General features: G+C 38.0%; 1 protein-coding gene across 2 annotated transcripts in view; it reads left to right on the top strand.

Moving 5' to 3' along the window:
• The first annotated feature begins 431 nt into the window (after positions 1-431).
• Positions 432-20,432, top strand: part of pappaa (pregnancy-associated plasma protein A, pappalysin 1a) — a 106,068-nt gene continuing 86,067 nt past the window's right edge. For both annotated transcript variants that reach the window (XM_024299572.2, XM_024299571.2), the window contains exons 1-4: positions 432-2,037; positions 8,715-9,819; positions 19,519-19,664; positions 19,945-20,238. In XM_024299572.2, coding sequence (XP_024155340.1) covers positions 1,647-2,037; positions 8,715-9,819; positions 19,519-19,664; positions 19,945-20,238 — 1,936 coding nt within the window. In that variant the 5' untranslated portion in view covers positions 432-1,646. The remainder of the gene's footprint in view (positions 2,038-8,714; positions 9,820-19,518; positions 19,665-19,944; positions 20,239-20,432) is intronic.

Here is a 20,432-nt window from a genome sequence, read left to right as displayed (position 1 = left end):
TTACTACACTAAAAAAATGAAACATTGGATCATTTAACAAAAGCTCTATAAGTTGTTACATGTAAAATGATTAATTTTCATCAAATCAGACATTTGAATTGATTATTTGGCTTAAAAGTTTAATTTGATAAAAACTATTGTCTTTAAATGTATTAAATTACTCAAGGTTTTGTTAATTGATTCAATGTTTTAACTTTTTACAGTGTATGTAAAATGCATATATTGTTTACATATGTGATTTTTAAAGTATTTTTCCCATTTTCTTTATTTCTTTTCATACACATATGTGTATGCATATGCACCTACAAACTCAAATCTACACAAACAATACAAATATTTTAAAAAGTTAAAAAAGAAATGTATCTTAACATACATTTCAGCTTATAGACTTTAGGTTCCTTTGTTTTTTACATTATTTGTTTATTTTGTCTTTTTCTTAAGTTTCTTGTTGTTATATATTGTTGGTTCAATTTATTTTTAATTCAAGTTTTAAACAATATTTTATTGTACTTCTTCTTGTGCTTTGTTACGCAAAAACTTCTGCATAAATGTGTGCATGAATTTATGATTTTTTCCCCTCCTAACCTGGAGGATGTGTTGGTTCATTCCTCCAGACTGCATGCCTCTGATCCTGCATTGTGGGACTCGTGCATGTGTTGGATTGTTTAAACTGTAACCGCTAGAGGGATACATCTACGCCCTCTAAACTCCCGTAAACACCATCCTATCAGTGTGTGCCTCCGAGAGAATTACCGTCAGTGAGAGTTGCCTACCTGTGACTTCCCACTGTGAAAAAAAAAGAGCTGAAAAAGAAAAAAACACACACAGAGAGAGGCTCAGAACATTTGAAAACATGACTTGTTCTTTAAAGGACTTTTAGCTGCCTCCTGAGTGACGACGAGCTCCGACTCCTCCAAGTGCGTAAAGGCTCTCTGTTCCAGGCAATCAATGAGGACCGCGACTTCTGGAGCTCCCTGTCCCTCTGTCTCTCTTGCGCCTTTCCAGACATCCCAGTCCATTTCAACTTTTTTGCACACAGACTGAAGGAAGTTTTGTTGTTTGTTTGTTTTGGATTTCATTTGGAACACATTTTTTTTTCTTTTCTGTAATAAATATGAGTGACCGGTTTGCTGTCACTTTTCTTTGGGATTCCACAGTCTGTGTGCCATTTCTAATGCTTTTCCACGGGTAGGATATAAAAAAGGAGGTGTAACGAGAGCTTTGGTGGACAACTGTGGATTTTCTGCGGGTTACTCGTCCAAAGAGGATGAGGGGGGCATCGGCCGGACCCCCCTCTTGATTGATTACTTATTAGTCATCCCTTTGGCTAAATGGGACCCATTGAAAAGGCACCGTGGAACACATAACATGAATGAAATATTCCCGTGTCCCATGAATGTCTCCAGAGTAGTTTTGCTTAAGAGAGGGGGTCGTGGCTTAGCATTATAAAGAGGGAAAACAGCGTAGCTTTATGGGTTTATTTAGACAGTTTATACGCTTTGGTTTGTAAAAAGAAAAAAAGAAAAAAAAAGAACTCAAGAGGATCCCAAAAGAGAGGAACACTGGACATTTTTTGTTACTTATTCGTTTCTTTTATTTTTCTTCCCCTCTTATTTTTTATTTTTCCCCTCATCATTTGCCAAAAAATGAAACTTTGGCCATCACCCTGGGTGTCTTGCCTTGTGATTCTCATCTTGTGCTTTGGATCAGAGTGCGGGACAGTCCGGAGAAAGGGAAGATCCAAGAGGGAGTTGGTGCGCATCAGGGAGGCGAGAGCCGTCATCCCAGGGGCTTGTGCCACTCGTCTGCCCCGGGGCAAACGCTCCTTGGCCGGCTTGGAGCGGCGGGTGCCCCGCCAGCACCGGCGCTCGTCACACGCGGAGGAGAACTCTCCAGACCGCGGGAAAGCGGTCTATTTCACCGGCAGGGGAGATCAGTTACGGCTCAAGCCCGGCGTGGAGATCCCCAGAGGAAATTTCACTCTGGAGATGTGGATCAAACCAGAGGGAGGTCAACGATCACCCACGGTGATCGCAGGTAGGACTCTCTATAATATCTCTACATCATTTTATTGGTCTTAAAGCATGATCCGCGCAGATGATCAAACAAAGAGTTGAAATTGAGTTTATCTCCCAGACCAGACAATGATGTAATGCTCTGAAAACAGCGGGGATTTTGGGTAGTGCGCTCCGGATTGGGATCACATTGATCACGCTGGTGTGGTTTTCATCTGAATGTTATTTAAGACGTTTTCTCCACTTTTGAATGCACCTTCTTTTAAGTGAATATCACCAAAGCATGCGCGCGTAAACAGGGCGGCAGGTATCTGCGCCGCATCTTCTTCCAGCTGATGTCACCGTGCGTAAAAACTGCGCGTAAAATGCAATTTCTTTGGGCCGACTTGGCTATTTTAAAGCTATGATGTAATGGTCAAAACTTTGTGCGCGAGCACGTCACGTCAGGCACAAAGCGGCGGGGGTGCTGTGCGCGCCTGCGTGCATGCGTCCGTGCGTGCGCGAGTGTGGAGGCGCTCATGGCTCTCGGCTCGAGCCGCAAGCCCCATGCAAGTGCCCACCCTCCCTCACTAAAACCGACACCTCTGGATTGGCTACCGGAGTTACGAGACAGGGCTGACAGAGCCAGGGTTCCCCCCTCTTGCGTTAATGTGTCTGTGCGCTTTCATGTCGCTGCTGCTCACAGCCTCTCCTGACACGACGGCGCGAAATCGGAGGATGATGATGATGATGCATCTTTATCCAGACTTGGCAGAGTTTGGACAGACACTTATCAGACCTTTTGTGTTGGTGGGAAGCTTCATCATTTGTGCAGGCGCGTTTGCAGCCGTGCGTAAAGATGCTCCAGAAAAGTGTTAAAAGTGCACAGTTTGTTTGGAGCAATGAGTTTTTCTCCCTCGAGCATGATGGAATGATCTTTTTTTTTCCTTTTTCTTGCCTATAGGGGGGGCTGCAAACACAAATGTGCCTGCAACAGTAGCAGACAGCTTAGGTGAACTGAAATGAACCCAGTCCTCCTCAACCTCCTGTGTGCCAGTCTGTGAATGTACTTAACCATATAAGAAATATACTTGCACTGATATTCAATCTGTGAATTCAATCAATACAACCCCTCCTCTTAGTTCACATAAATAATCACGTGTGTGTGCGCTGTGCATGCAGACAGTGCACTTTTAGGTGCTGTAGCCAATTGGCAGGAGTCTAGACTGTAAAACTAATCCGCTGTAAGAGTGTCAAACTGAAAGCAAGGTAGTTCAGAGGGTTTGTTGTGACCTAAGTGACGCCTCAATGTTTCTATGCGGGATTGTGTGCATCATAACAGGAATTTTTGAAGGTTGGAGCATAATTTAATGCAACGGTAGCAGAAATAGATCAAAGAGTGGATTTTTATGCAAAACTAACAATCATTTAAGAGATTTTAAGACAGGAAATGCTTTTAGATTATGTTATTGTTGTTATTTCTGTCCAATTTACTAGAGATTAACATTTATGCATCATGTATTCACTATTAACATATTGTAGTGATTGATTCAACAGATCTTAATCTTTTAAATCTAACTCACAAAAATTAAAAAGAAAAAAGCTCTATCCCCTTGTTTTGATCCCAGTGATGTTTTTTTATCCTCTCTGTGTTGTTTTTGACCATTGTTTATCTCTCTCTTCTTTTCTTCGCTCTGCTGCTTTCCCCTCTCCCAGAATTTCATTTCCCTCTCTGTCACACGCTGCTGTTTGCTGCACAGGTGGTTAAACAGTCGGCTCAGTATTTCTTTTTCTTTTAGAAATGCCGGCTTTACCAGTTTTGATGACTTCTAGTGTTTTGGGGTTGCAGAAAACCCTTTATTTTGTGGTTGAAATCAAACTCAACACATTCTGTTAGGAAAAATGGCTTTCTGAAAGATTTTGTTTACAATTTTAAGTTGTGTTATTAAAATGTAAGCTCTAAGAAAGCTTGTGAAGCATTTTAACATTTTCACTTTGACTTTACTAAAATGTAACTGTAAAAATATTTTCTACAGTATGTAAGAGAAAGAAGGAAACCAAGAGACAAAAAAAGAAAAAAAATACATGAAAAGTCAGATTTGTGCTCCTTTTTTATGAGATAAATATGAAGAAAAACTATAAAATCTCTGTAAGCATCAAGAACACTGCCAACCTCAGACATGATAGGCTGCAGATTTTCTGCTTACTTTTGCACAACACACTTCCATTGTTAAGCTTCAATAACAATTATGTAACAATATTTCCATTTTCCTAAAAAAAAACAACAGCTTTAAAGTGAATAATCTGACCAATGTAAAAAATAAAATAAAATAAATAAATAAAAAATCTTAAATTCAGTAAATCAGCCAATCTTGCTTCACAAGTGGGGCAAGCCTCATTGCTTTGCTTTAGTTGGAAAAAATAGCAATAATGGAAAGTTTAGCAATATTTTGCCTTGATAAGAAACAAATTTTGTTTCAAACGAATCCTCTAAAGACTCACTCCGGTAAAAAATCTTTTTTTTAAACATATTATTGTGGCATTTTTCTCATGATGGAGGACACATATCTAGAAGCTCAAATTTGCATTTCTGAGTATTTCTTTGTTCAAATCGTTGTGAATCAGGAGCAGACATAAAATAATGCAGTCATATGGGAAACATATGAAGACAAAATATCAAAGAAAAAAATAACAACAGCATCTTAGTTTTGTTTAGTATGATAGAGACAAAAAAAATCTTAAAACTGTCCTAAACTATTCTCAATTGAGTTTCCACACAATAAATGAACAAGCTTTGCTAGGATTTATCACCCTTTCCAACTAATTTGCTGTTACGTGGTTGGAGAGAGGAGAGAAAGATAAAAATCTGACATTTAGGGTGACTGTCACACATACTCATGTGACAATCACACTCAGGAAACTCGGTTTTTCTCACAATTGACTGTCTCCAACAAGTCACAAGCTTTTAAAGTCCCATTAGTTGTCACACACCTTAGAGTGTGAAAGTTGTTCTCCTCATTTGACCCATCCCCAGATAGAGCGGCGAGCTGCATTCACAGCTATACTTTGGTGGTTTGATCCAACCCTTAAGCAGGTTGATGTTGGATTCGAACCGACAATCTCCCAGACGCTCGGCAGACGCTCTACCATTCAGATGTCTAGATGTTAGCAGCCCCGTGACTCAAAGATAAGGTTTTAAAGCCCTTAGTAATTAAAAACGTACATTTATAACAGACAAAACAAAGAAATTATTCTGTCAGTTTTGTCTAAGAAATTGAGTTTTGCAATTTTTATTAAGACATAAACATATAAAATAAGTCAACCTGTGACTAAAAAATGGTTGTGTTTGTGATTGTTGTAAAACTAAAGACCCACTCTGATAAAAATCGTGTTGTAGGAGTTTTTAACACGTTCTTGAGGCATATTTTTGACAATGGAGGACATAAAGAAAAATACGTTTCAAATTGGATTTCTGAGTATTTCTGTATTCAAATTGTTGAGACAAAAACATGCTGTTTGAAAAAAAACAAACAAAATATTTGTGACTGCTAGCTCCCTACTCCGAGCTCTCAGCAATGGAAAGGGGAATAGGGGCGGGGTTGCCCCGGGCCAGTGGTCCCTCCAACAATTCAGACAAAATTTTTTAATGAATTCCGGAAACTTTGTCCTTAAAAAGGCAATTTTTAAAATATTTTAGCTAAAAAAAACAATAATAATTCAAAGACCATTGGGAACTCTTTGAAAATAGATCAAAAGATGATCAAAGTCGAATTTTAACATAAAAAAGTAATGCATCCACACTGTTTTAAAATTAGGAAAAAGATTTTCTTTAAATAATAGATTTCATATTTTTGAATGTTTATAAAAAACGGGGTAAAACTGAAGATCTTTGCCTCTTTAAACTAGAGAAGTTAAATATATTTATACATGCAATAATACTATTTTAGAAACACATCACCAGACTTTGTTAGGGTTCTACTCTTAGAAAAAAGTAAAAAAAAGTACTCAAAAATACTCACACCACAACACTCAAAAACGTCATGATTTTCTTTATATGTTTTTAAGTCGTGTTTATGCAATTCTTTCTAGCACCACTGCACTGCTAGACGCTTCTCGACTCAAAAGGTGACTAATACATTTCTAATCTTTACAGTCTATATTCTGAAATTCTTAAAAGAAAAAGAAAAAGATAGAAAATGTATGGTGTTTATGCTTGTTTTTTGCATGCTAAACACCAACGTGTGATAAAAACTAGAGCACAAACACCTATCGCACTATCAGTACATCAAGCTCAAGTCCAAATGTTATGCAAACTCTGTTTTGCCCTATTAGCCCCCGTATCCGGGTCATGCTGGGTTGTGTAGCATAAAATGGAAAACAAAAATGAATCTCAAAAGCAGCAGAGGCACTTTTCCATGACCTGCTGGAGGCAATTATATGCAGACGTTGACAGATAATTGTTGCGATCATAAGTAAAGCGATGTTTTGACCCAGTGTGAGGTCGGAGCACGCGCCCGCACGCATTCAAAAACAGCTGCGGCTTCATTTTCACGGGCTCTCCCAAAAGCATTATCAGGATTTGTTTTATAAGTGGACCTTTGTTGCAAACAGGAAGATAAATTGTCCAAAGATCACAAATAATAACGCGGCTTAAGTTTGAGGAGAGGTTTAAGGACACGTTTCATCAGGAATAATTACCTCAACTTGAACACTCAACACGTTTTTAGTCAGACACTTTCTCGCCGTCGTGCTTTAAGCTCTAATGAGTGTTTGGAGAACTGTTGATGAAAACCCCAAATCCTCACAAATGTCTTTAGATTTAGTGCTCTAGTTAGGCTCTCGGTGATGACAGTCGCAGCATGAGTAACAGTGAGGAAAAGTCATCTGTCTGTGTGTCGCCTGGCCTTCTAAAATATGTTCAAGTGCAGCCATTGGCAGCTCATTTACATGCGTGACTCATTATTACCAGAACTTAGTCAGACTGATTATGGCACTTGACAGCTTATTGAGTTGATGTGATGACACATCTGCAATTATTACTATTATTATTTGTAGGAATTAACTTTCAAAAGTATTAATGGAATTTTCCATTCTTTTCGGTCACTGTTAGAAGGCTTGACTTCTCAGAGACAGAAAAGTTAAAAAGTAAACAAAGCCTTTATTGTTCCCTTCCTCTCTGGTTCTTATCAAGTCCCAGAGACATTTTTTTGTTCATTTTTTCCTACTTTCGAGGAGAGTGACAAACACAAGAAAGCTTACTTTGATGTCCAGTACTTGTATAAATCCCTTGGCGCTTTCTTACATGGATACCAATGTGTACTTGAATGTATTTGTCTATATAGGTGTGTATATTAGTTCATAGGGTTGTGGATAGTCTTGGCCGTATGAGCCTGTGCACGTGTGTGTGTAGGTGTTTTTTTGTAAGCCCCAGCAGTTGCGGCGTTGGGTCTGGAAAAGTGTAGTGTGTTAGATTAATTGAGCATGGCAGAATTATGACAGCTGTTTACACTGGGAGCTCTACAAGCATTTTAGCACACCTTTTAGCTTTGAGTGCACTAGCTGACAGATGGAAGGCTTTTTCCTTCCAGTGTAGTGGAAATCTTGAGAAACGTCATCCACCAAAGGACTGACCTTGACGCTGAACCCAACCCCTCACTCTTTGAACATTCGTCCACTCAAATACCAAGTTAATGAATGCATACTGCCGTGTGGAGCTAATTAGAAACAGGTCAAAGTTAGCCAAACGTTTGCAAAATTACCATTAGCTGGTCATGGACTGCGGGAAAGGTAGAGTAAGCAATCAGGAATAAAGATGTCTCTACAGGCGCTTTCTCAGATATCAAGTAATCGCTGTGATAATCTGCTTATGTACAATTATGAATATGAAGGTGGATAACGGGAATCGGAAACACTGATCCCATAAAGAAGTGGTAAAGGATCCTTCTCGCCATAGGGGGTTGATGTGCAGGTCATAGATTAAATGTCTCTTTGTGGTTAAGTATAATTGCCCAAAGCTCATGAAGTGCTTTAAGAGTGGACTCCAACTTTATCACCTCAAAGCACACAATTGTCACATGGATTGACCTTGTAAGGCCCTTTAAGGTGCTTTGAAGTCTTTGTACACTCTGACAGGATCTCCCAGATATATGAGCGCAGACGTGGGCACACATACCCAGATAAGAACTTGTGTGGCTGCACACACCTACCTCAAGGAGTGTTAAACAAACAAACTGGAGGAATGAAGAGATCTTCTTAGAAGTGAGAACAAATGACTATTAAAGTTGACAGTCCAGAGGAAACGAGAAAAAAAGGCATTTTAGTGCCTTGTCGTAAATTGTGTTTTAGCCGAAAACAAGCCCCTTCTTTCCACCACACTCGTAAAGCACAGTTTCACAAACAACCTTAATGTTCACGTCAATAATATGCAGACTTTATGATCTACAAGCGCTTCCTTTTTTGTTCTTTGAAACGACAAATAAACAAACTTTTAGTTTGTTTGTTTTGACTTATGTGGGACAGCTGTGAGTCTGTTGAAGGAGTTTGTGGCCAGTTCAATTCTCATGGACTGTGATGTTGTTGGACAGGATTTATCTGCTGAAGTGCTAAAGACCCTAAAGCTCCATCTGCTTCACCTGTAGCTGCTCCATAGGTTCCCAAGATGGGTCAAATGCAGAAAACAGTTGAAGAACGACCCTTGACCATTGTTCTTTCTCTTTTCAGGCCTGTACGACAAATGCTTCTATGCTTCCTGTGACCGAGGCTGGCTGCTTGGCATCCAGGCCGTTAGTGAACAAGGAAACCGTGACCCTCGCTTCTTCTTTTCTCTCAAAACTGACCGTGCCCACAAAGCAACCACCATCCACTCCAATGTCCGTTACACGCCCAACCAATGGGCGCATTTGGCGATCACGTACGATGGTGTCTACATGAAGCTCTTCGTCAACGGAGCCCAAGTTGCTCTCAGTCGGGAGCAGTCAGGAGACGTCTTCAGTCATTTGACTAAAAAGTGCAAAGTTCTGATGATCGGTGGCAATGCACTGAATCACAATTACAGGGGTGCAGTGGAGAGGGTGGGTCTGTGGAGGCAGGCGCGAGGTCAGAGAGATATCATCAGGGACATGCAGGGCCGCGAGAGCCCCGAAGATCTACCTCAGCTTGTCATCCGCGAAACGTTTGAGCACCCTGGGCGCAAGTGGCTTACAGTAAAAGACGGTAGTTTCCCTCAACCTGAGACAGAATTGGGCGGACGACAAGGCTTTCTGGTTGGTGACAGAGTTGGAAATGCTGAAGGAATTCTGGACACAACGTTGGAGCCTCCGAGTTGTGGCCAAACTGTGTGCGACAACGTTGAAGTCATTAAACATTACAACCATCTGTGGACGTTCCGCCGGCCAAAGAAAGTGAGATATCGTGTCATTAATATCTGGGACGATGCAAGAAAAAGGCCAACTGTATCAGACCACCAGATAATTCTGCAACACCAGCATCTCAATGAAGCGTTTAACCTCTACAATATTACCTGGGAGCTCAGCATTCATAATGTGACCAACTCCTCCCTGCGGAACCGCTTGATACTCGCCAACTGTGATATCAGCAAAGTTGGCGATGATCAGTGTGATCCAGAATGCAACCATCCCCTGACAGGATTTGATTCCGGTGACTGCATGTCTGGCCACTGGAGCCGCTGCCCTGAAAGCAAGCAGGGCAACGGCATATGTGACCCAGAATGCAACTGGGAGAACTTCTTCTACGACCTCGGTGATTGCTGTAACCCCAATGTGACAGATGTGACCAAGACCTGCTTCAACCGCTCCTCTCCACACAGGTAAGATCAGTCTTCACATAGGCTTTGCTAAAGTTTTCTTTGATAACAAAAAGACTCCTGAAAAGCAACCAACAACATCTGTGCCTCATTTGATGACTTCTGTTGTTTCAGCGCGCTAACGTCAAGCATTTACCATCACTCGCCTCTCCTAAATCAAACAGCGAGTGTTTCCACACGTGTGTCCCTGAAGAAAGTTTTTCCTCTTTTACTTAAATGTTTAGCCTACTGTTTCCTGATCATTTGGGCTGAGTGTAACTCAACTCTCAGTCTGTGTGGCCAGAGAAATCCTCTAGGGGCAGCTAGTCAGAGCTGGCCTTGGCCTGCCTCGAATAAAGTTCAGACCAGTATCGGTGAAAAACAAACCCAAGTGGTGGCAAATTCGAGTAAGAGACGTGTGGGCCATATTGCAGAGTTTTGTGTCCGTTCCAGTGTGGAACTTCTCCCCCACCCTCTCAACTAACCCTCCACCCTCATTTTTCTTCTATCCCCGTGTCCAATACCCAATGGTCTCAATTAAGTTGGGTTGATTGGAGAACTAGCTTGAAGGGAGTGACACGTTAAATAAGGTGCAGAGGCAATTACAGGTCAAAAAAAGTAAGGCTATTATATTTTTTAGCAGAGGGAATTATTTTGGAGACTCTCACATGTGGGTATTTGTAAGGAATTTTCTGGGAAAACACAGAAAGTAGTTCAGCCGACTTTGGAGTAATTACGCCCGTGTTGTAGACGTTTCTACATGCTTCCATTTGATGTCTTACGGTAAATTCAGGACAATACAAGCTGTCACAAATACATGAACATTTTGTTTTTGTGGTAACTCTGCTGTGGTTTCTGGATGATGAGTAAAAGCTGGCAAGGAGAGCGGATCCACGGAATTTGCTGCAATAACATTTGAGCCAGATCCGCAGAAGTAGGATTGTTTGTTCCTCGGTACACTTAAATTCAACACAATAAATTGAGACATTCTTGTGGCCAGCACAGGGGTCTTCAACGGTACACCAGAAAAAGAGACAAAGTTACCAATGTTTGTTAGTATCCCTACCCACTGTCATGTGAGGACAAGTGAAAGGACGGGAAAATGAGTGTTCCTAGTGGGTGGGATTGTTTGGGTCTGTCTGATATCATGAATCAAGGAGTCAAAGCTGTTTTCAATCACATTTGATTTGGAAGCGCTGTCTTTTTGGCACCGTCCCGCTGTTTAAAATGACCACTAAATAGCTAAATAATGACGTCTGATTAATGACATCAGAAAGAAAAGCAGGTGGGCTTAACATTGCTTCCATATCTCAATTTCCCACAAATCCATTTCAACTTAGCAATCATCAGAAGCTCATTCATCATGTGGAAGTTAGCCACTTCATTTGAGATACAGCCACTTATAAATTGCTTCCTCTTTCAATGTTCAAAATCTCCTTGCAGGGATTTGAATGAGGGGATTGATAGCAGAGAAACTAGCAAGAGTAATATTGAAAATAAAATGAAAAAAAGAGGGGAAGGTTTCCGTCCAAAACAATAGATACAATCTCCTTAAATGGTTGCTTATTTAACTTTGATTATGGTATGTCTGGAGAGATTTGCCGAAAGCTGCAAGCTACAAACAGTTTGACATTCCTTCTTAATTATGAAATTCTGGATGAACAAAGATCTGCGTTAGCCGGGGAACAATAGTTGTGAGGTCTTGGATTTATTTTTGTAACATTTTCATATGTTACTACTCGAGTAAAATGTCCCAAAACAGGAAATAGAGGAGCTCTGCGGTGAACAATCTCTTTTGAAAACACCTCTGATAAGGATTTTGAATAACTGCCACCATTTTTTTTCCACATTTGTTGTTCTTTTATAATTTCTTCATGTTTAAGTCATGACTATAACTGACAACAAAGAGAAAAAATACAATGTAAATAAATATTTAATTGGTGTTTTCTATCTCTAAACTTAAACCAAAACTAGTGCTGTCATGTAATTTATATATTTTATATATTAATTACTTATGATCTGTAATTAATTATTTTTTTTAATATATCATAATAATTGCTGTGAATAGCCTCATGTCAATTTATGGCAGAGTAAAAAAATCAAAATACATCTAAAAATGTGGCTTTATGATTTTTTATTTTTTTTTATTTTTACTCCACCAATTTTTTTTTTAATCTCAACAAGTGGTTCATTGTTTCCTTTAAAATTTTGGAACTTTTGATCATTTTGAGGACTAGAAAGCTGCAGAAAAAGAGAAAATAATGGAGAGGAGACACAAAGAGGAGACACTAGAGACATTGAAAGGTTTGGACTTTGTTTCTTTTTTTGTGACGTGACAAAAACAAGCAGTAAAAAGAGAACTTTACTTCTGACATAATGCTTTATTTTTTAACTTATTTAGTTGTTTGTACTATGTAGTACAGTATACCACTCTTCTCCAACGCTGCTGCAGAGTAAGGTTGGTGCAAGCACTGTAGCCGTTACCACGACAACAACATTGAACCATATTGTGCGAAAAACTACTTAAACCTAAAAAGTAACAAGATTATTTGTCGTTTTGGTTAGTGACCAAAGTATAAGCGTCGTCTATTAAGTTCTGATGATGACCACCTCTTCTGGCATTTTCCTTTACAACATAGATAATAGTTATAGATTAGAAATAAGGATATGGATGGGTTTTTTTTTTCAATTCATTCTATCTTTTTCTGTATTCTAGTACACAGCTATGAGCGAATCTCCTCAGCCCATAATTTGGGTGTTTTACAGTGGGCCATCTAAAACTTTAGCTCCCATCCCATAAAACATTATGGAATGCTTAGACATAAATACCAGGAGTTTTGCAGTTCCTCTTTTAAAGCGTTATAAAAACACCTTTTGTCAAAGTTTCACCTGTGTGCTCTAGTGGGCTGATAAAAGTCTGAGGGGAAGGCAGTATGGAGGGTGAGGTGCTTTGCTGGTGTCGGGGGAGTAGTATCCAGCAATGACGGGACAACATGCTGCCTGATCCGTTGGGTGGTCCTGGAGAAATATGACACACAGGGGAATCTAGCTGTTAATGCAACAGGAAAGTAATGTGGGTTCAGAAGCTGCAGCGGTCCTGATGTGCATTTCCCTAAAATCTGGGAAAGTTAAGTGCAGTTTTCCATTAGGAGCATCTCCCTCAGACAAGAATGGGAGCGAATGCATTTGGGCCATCCATTTACCTCTAAATTGTGCTTTTTTTTCTCCCCCCAACTTGATGGCAGGTTGTGTGCATGTGTTGTCCTTGGAAGGAGAAGAGAACCCAGTGCACTAATCTGGAAGGTTAAAGAGGAGAGTGCAAGTATAGTAATAAAGCCAGAGATGAATGATGGGTTTAGGGGCTGTGGTGTTGACCGACTTGATGAAAGGGGGAGCCGAGGGCCCATTCCAGTTTCCAAAGTGTTCCTGGCTGTGAGGCGGTAGCTGCCATGCCAGCTCGCTCGGGGCCATCGCATTGCGCTTCCCTGGACACGTACGGACGGGACAACTTTATTGGCGCACATGAATTATACCTGGATGTCAGCGAATGAAATCATAATCCGCCATTTAATTTGCAATTGACCGGCACTAGAGAGAAACTGCTCGAGACGTCTCTCCTCCATATCTCCCACCTCCTGATGCAGTAATGGCGGTGAATCAAGTGTAGCATCAATGGGAAAGCAACATAAAAGTGTCACACGGTTGATTCTGAAATGCTAAATCTACATGCAGATGATGCAGAGAATGATGTCTTTTTTATTATCAATATGGCAACTGTCTCAATAGCAACCTCTTAAGAGTTGGCATAGTTAAATGCATTGAAAATACTTTCCATTTCCTTTAAAAAGAGGGATAATGGTAAGAGGAAAAGTTAATTCCAGGGGAAAGAGAAGCAAGAATAAAGGATTACTGGTAAACAGTAAAAAAGCTTTATGGTAATGGACTCATAGAAACACTGGCTGTTGAATATCTGACATCTCAAGTGACATTGGAAGCAGATAGGAAACGTCTTGACCCTACTGTAACACCGCTGCACTCACTCACAGCTGATTTCTGCACCCCAACCAGCCCCTTCTTCTCCCTCGCAAATGTCAAAAAATTGGATAAATATTTTTCCAGGAAATAATGAAATTCCTAAAATTATTAACACAAGGTACCTCGTATCATCCCCTTACCCTCTCTGTGTTTATCTCTCATCTGTGTTTATCTCTCAATCTCCCTTTCTTCTTTTAGACCAAAGGGGGTGTCGTCTGTTGCTCTTGTGGAGAATGTGGTTTTAAAAACTGTGTACTTTATTTAAGACATTTATTTTGATGAAATGTTGAGTAGCGTGACGTATTTCGTTTGGGATTTAAGGCACACACAGAGTTCTCCAACAAAGCTGAAGGAAAAAGTTTTACTTAAGTTGCAAAATTTGTGTGAAACTTTTTGTGTTGTCTTAAAAGTGATATAAGAACTTAACTAATATTTTGTTAAAACTGTCGGAGTTTTAGCTCCAGTGTTGAAGTTCTTTGACTTCCGTAACTTTTCAACTGTTCAACATAATTCCAGCAGATTCTGAAGCAGAATGTGCTGTTGGTCGCATTAATGGTTGAAAAGTTACGGTATGTTAAAAGGTTTTTTATTTAAACGTCGCCAGTGACATCTTAGGTATTAAAAGGTTAAATAATATCCAACCATTTGTTAGTCTTAACTTTTCAATTTAGTTTAAGTCTCTTGAGCCGAAATATCTCAGCTGATTAATATTAAATGATGTTTGGGCCACCGCATTGCAAACAAAAGTCACAGTTTTGAGATCAAAATGTCCTAAATAGCAAAACAAAGTGTTCAGTTTGGAAAATAAATCGTTTAAAGGTGCAAAACTTGCAATTTTTTTTCTTTTTTTTGCTTTTAAAATACTTGTTTGTACCACAACATTTTTCCGATGTGTTGTTTCACTTTCTCCCTATCTTTGATTTTGGGTTTATAAGTTTAAGTTTAGTGTGACATTTGTGCCACCAAACAGCCAATCACAGACGAGAGGAATCATGCAGATTGGTCTAGATTGCATGGGTCAAAGTCAAGGCCCGGGGGCCAGATCAGGCCCACTGGATAATTTTTTTTTAATTGTTATTAATTGCCCAATGTTATCTTGCACTTATTTCTAACCATATTGACAATTTTGACAAAATACATTTTTACAGAGAGTAAAATATTTAAAATGTTACTTGAGGTTTAAGTTGATTTATTTTGGAATAATATTCCTACATTTTTTTATTCATAGTAATGTTAAAAAGTTTTAAAAATGTAGTTTTAGTATGTTCAATAAAAATAAGCCCACGACCTGAGGTGTGTTTTGGATTTTGGCCTTCTGTACGATTGAGTTTGACGCCCCTGGGAGTTTGCCTCCAAGCACCTTAAATGCACGGCTAAGACACCTCTTGTTTGTGACTGGCTGTTTGGTGGCACTAAGGTTACACTAAACTGAAACTTATGAACTCTAAATCAAAGATAGAGAGAAAGTGAGATGGGAGACAGCGCATCTGAAAAATATTGTGTTGCAACCACAAACATGAATTTTCAAAGCAAAAAAAAAAAAGGTTTTGAAATCAAAGATTTCCTTTTTATTTGCAACTTTGAAAGTTTTACTTTAAAAATGAACATTTTGTTTGCAATTTAGGATATTTTGATCTCAAAACTGTGACTTTGGCACCAACATCACTTGATAAATTATGGTAAAATTTTTATTGTTAGATAGATTTAATGAGGGAGAGTCTCCATAAATGAATTAATAGGAGAAAACATCTGATTTAAAGTGTTGTTAATAATAGTTTTGAGGATAAAGTGAAATAATTCTGGGCAGTTTGGCCAGCTGATCATATGCAGCCTTTCTTTAGATAAAAAAATAACAAACCAAAGAACGAAGTATAAACCCTAACATAAGGTTGAGTTTTAAAAAGTAATTACATTGTTAAAAATAGTTGTGGCTTTAATTCTTATGTACATGGTATCACAAATTACAGTAACATATCAGGATATTGGTAAAGTTTCCCTCATTACATGTCATCTATGAAGTGTACAAATATGAATTAGATGCACATGCAATTACAAAAGAATGTCCAGGAGATTATTTCTGGAAAATACTTCCATGGTATAACAAAAAAAAAAAAACAGTTTCTAAGAGTTGTTGATTTCATTTAATTAAACGTTGATTTACTAAATGCAAAAACTGATGCTAAAAATACTGAATAAATGTTTGAACAAGGAAAAACAAAAATCAAATGGAACCTTTTCTTGTACCGTTTTATTTTGAGAAAACTGGAGTTTAGCTTGAGTGCATTTAATCCTGTGAGAACATGCAAAACATGAGCATAAAATTTAAGACAGGCAAGTGGGTCAGACAAACTAGGTCAAAACATCTGATGAAGATCTCGTTTTTTTTTTTTTTTTTTAAAGTGGGGCTGATGGGATGTTTTGTATCTATTAAACTCCTGTTTCTGGATTCACTGAGTGTTATTCCCCAATGTCTTTTAAAAGCCAAAGAAATAGAGCAAAATAATGTCTCAGCATATGTAGCAGATTATAGATTTATCTGAGAAGTCTGATATTGTTGCTTCTGTTTCTCCGGATCACCAGCTAGGCTCACACAGAGAATATGTTCATAAAAGGACAGTTTAACCGCTGGAAAGTTATCGCACTACTTTATGTGATTGCAATCATTCCTATTGCAGGTCTTCATCCCAAAACCTTGGATGAAGCCTATTACAAGATGAGAGTAAATAATTCATTCTACCCGAGCAATTAAATGTGTCTAAAGCTACAAACAGACCGGGCATGTGTAAATTAAAAAGGATGCCATCCATATGTCACTAACAAATCTGAGTCCCTGATTGGTCAAAGTTCAACTGGTTTAACTTGAGCCCAAAAATGAATATGAAAACTTGTGTGAACATGAGAGCTTTGAACGCGAAATGCACATATGTTCATGTTTGCATAGGCGGTCATGGTGTAGCAGTAGTGAATAGGTCTGCAACTGTGAAGCTCTTTGGGCCTTAAAGGAAGGTAACCATTTTTCATTGGAAAGGTTTGCTCAAACGCATTAACATAGCTTAATTTACATTAGCGTTTATACAACAATTTGCAAGATTTAATCTTGGCAAAAAATGTGCTGAGTCATATTTTGCTAAATGCTGAGTAAAAAACAATACAGATATCTGTTTAAACTGAGTTATAATAATGAGTTATGCTAGCACTTAGCTTAACCAGCGCTACATGTTTACATTCATGTTGCATTCAACAAGTCTTGGAGGTGTTTTGGACTATTTTAAAGCTAAATGCTACATGCTAAATGCTACATGCTAATTTGTTAGCTTGGTCAGAAGTATCTATCCTTTTATTCAGGCGTGAAAGTGGATACAATAATTTGGTGTTTATGCTTTTTGGGAGATTTTTGTGTATTAGCTCAAACCAAGTCCACACTATATTTAAACAGCCTCATACTTTTTTAAAATTCTGGACAAAAATGTTGGCTATTTGCAGAGTTACACTGTACCAGTACAAAACCAACAAAATAAATAAAGAAAATCATTATCTAGAAAAGCAATCACTATCAAGAAATCTTACATACTGTTTTTAGAAAGTTCTTGGGGCCACATATCATTAATTTTATGACAGTTCGGTAAACAAATTTCTTTGACATTCTTGTTGACTACATTCTTAATCATGAATCATTTAAGGAGTCCATTAGAAACTAACAAAATTACTCTATTGAGATAGTATTCCACCAACATTTTGCCCATTTAAAACCATATATTTTTGTCTAGGTCTTGGCATTCTATTAATATCTTAGATCTGGCAGAATTTAAAGGTCAAATTAAAATTCCAGAGTGACTCACACTTTGCCATTTTCCTGTGCTTGGACAGAAACAGCTAAGTGAGGTCATCTTTTGGATTATGCAGTTTTGGATTATGATGTTTTTTTGTTGACATCCTTCTGCCTTCTTCCTAAAACCCTTGGCTTTGGTTATTTTTTTTTACTTTTTTTTCCCCACTCCATCCAAATATTTATTGGCGGCAACCATTTTGTACTTAAAAGGACATTTTGTTTAGACTGGTTGCCCTTTCTGAGTTTATGAAGTCATCAGTGGCACATGTCATGATTTTTTTATGCCTTTTATTAAATTTGCACTCTAAATGTGATGGTCTCAGTGAATAGTGAAAAGTATAAGTTTTCGCTTATACAATAAACTTAAGAAAGTTAATTATTGTATTTTTTTTTTATTGTTTTGTTCCTATGAAGTCAAAAATGTACATTTAGCTAATTGCACTTGGCTTAAACTTCCAGTGTTTAAATGGACGGCTTTTTTTGTGTTTTTGCATCGGGCAATCATCAAATCTGGTGAGAAAACAAGTGATTAGGCCCTTACAAAGCACATGGAGGACAATCTGAAACTGAGAATACAAAAAAGACCTTATTAATAATCTATAAGACAATAAAAAAAAAAATCCAAAAGAAAAAACGTATTTTTGTAATTCAAATTAATGTGCTTAATAGTTTTGAAATATTTAAGAATTCTTGTAATTTTAGGATGTCGTGTCAAAAACAAACCTGTCCAGTCTCACATTTCAGGTTCTTTGATTGAGTTCAAAGAAAAGAGCAACTTTTATCAGATAAGAGTTCAAGGAAAAACAACATTTACGAGGACAACAACTTTTTTCCAAGTAGAGGTTTCCATAATGTGGCACTAGAGTGCAAATCACACCAACAATTTTTATGCAAAAATATTTTAGAGATTACAAAGAAAGAAAACAAATTATAAAATTACAATATTACATTTGAGAAATCAAGACAAAATTCCAGAAACCAACACATGCAAGGAAATGTTCAAAAAACAAAAGTAATTTTCAGAAATCAGAATGAAATAGAAAAATAATCCAGGAAAGGTAGGTAGTATGGAAAGTCACTAATTGAATAATGACTCTGTAATGTTGATGTTTTTTCAAATGTGTCTTCAATGTCTGCACATTTATCCAAGTTTTATGATCAGTGATTATCACATCCAATATCCCTTCATACCAAATAAGTTTTTGGTGGATAAACATCATCATTCAATCACCGATGTATTATAGTACCTACTAAACGTGTGTTTTCTGGTTTCCTGTATAAAAAAAAAAAAAAAAAAGAAAGAAATTGGGGGTAAATAAAAGACATTTAATTTTCAATTTAATATTTTAAATTAAAAAAATGAAACAAAAGAAGACTGTAGAAATGTTTGTAGTATGGGACATTGCTGATTGGACTATGACGTTTATCCATCAGTTTAACTGAAATTTACTGTATTTGTCATGAAGAGATACTGGATATACTCCGGACTAATCATAAAGCTTTTATTAGAATATGAACGTTGAAGATGAATTTGAAAAAACTCAAAGCGATTCCCCATACTACCTACTTTTTCAGGTTTCCTATTCTGTTTTATTTAACATTTTATTTAGATTTCTGGAGTTCACTTTTGTTTCAATTTTGTTTTGATTTCCAAAATGTAATTTTTTTTTGGTTAGTTGAATTGTCGTTGTAATCTTAAAATGGTTTTTGCATGGTGATTTGTTGGTGTGATTTGGACTTCAGGGCCACCGTATTTAGAAATCCTTATAGGTATAAAAGACTCTTGACCTTTCAGCGCCTCTTTTGTTTTGTGGGTTAATGTGAAATTCTATTTCTCTCTCACATTTGAACATTTCTAGAGCCTATCTGGATGTAAAGGAGCTCAAAGAAATTCTCCAGTTGGATGGTTCAACTCACCTGAATGTTTTCTTTGGCAATTCTTCTGATGAAGACTTGGCGGGAGTCGCCACTTGGCCCTGGGACAAAGAAGCTCTCACACATTTGGGTAAAAAACATACAAAAACTCACAGGTTTACACCTGCACCTACTTACATTCACTTCCAGCTAGCACACGCAGGCATCCTGTCTCTGTTATTGATTTTTAGTAATTGCAGTTTAAGGCAGCTTGTGGCTTCAACACATCTTTATTAGGAAAGATGTGCTTAAAACAAAGCTGCTAAGGCTCATAAATTATGCATCGTCACCGTCTTCCTCTAGTTTTGTAACCACGTTACACATCTATATCAGTGTTTCCGTATTGCAAACCTGCAGCTTTTGATTTCCAGGTGGAATCGTGCTGAATCCTTCTTTCTACGGAACGTTTGGTCACACGGACACCATGGTCCATGAGATCGGGCATAGCCTTGGTCTGTACCATGTGTTTCGGGGCATTTCAGAGATCGATTCTTGCAATGATGCATGTTTGGAAACTGAGCCATCAATGGAAACGGGAGACCTGTGTGCTGACACCAACCCCACCACCAAATACAAAGGCTGCGGGGATCCTGACCCGGGGAATGAGACTTGTGGTTGTCGTCATTTCACACATACGCCATTTAATAACTACATGAGTTATGCAGGTGAGCCGGGACGTCTTTAACTACCATCACAGATTTAAGTTTGTTGGAAAAAACATGAAAACTTGAGTATCTAAAATCAATTTCTTGAATTAAGTTACTATATAAGTTGAATAAAAGTATAATTTTAAGAAATATTTCTCAATTTTTTTTTTTTCTATCAAAGTGGACTGATCTGTTTACTGATGATTTTTTTT

The sequence above is a fragment of the Oryzias melastigma genome, linkage group LG12, assembly GCF_002922805.2.
Source record: "Oryzias melastigma strain HK-1 linkage group LG12, ASM292280v2, whole genome shotgun sequence".
Lineage (NCBI taxonomy): Eukaryota > Metazoa > Chordata > Actinopteri > Beloniformes > Adrianichthyidae > Oryzias > Oryzias melastigma.
Note: the sequence above shows the minus strand (reverse complement) of the source record. Positions and strands in the feature narration are given on the sequence as shown.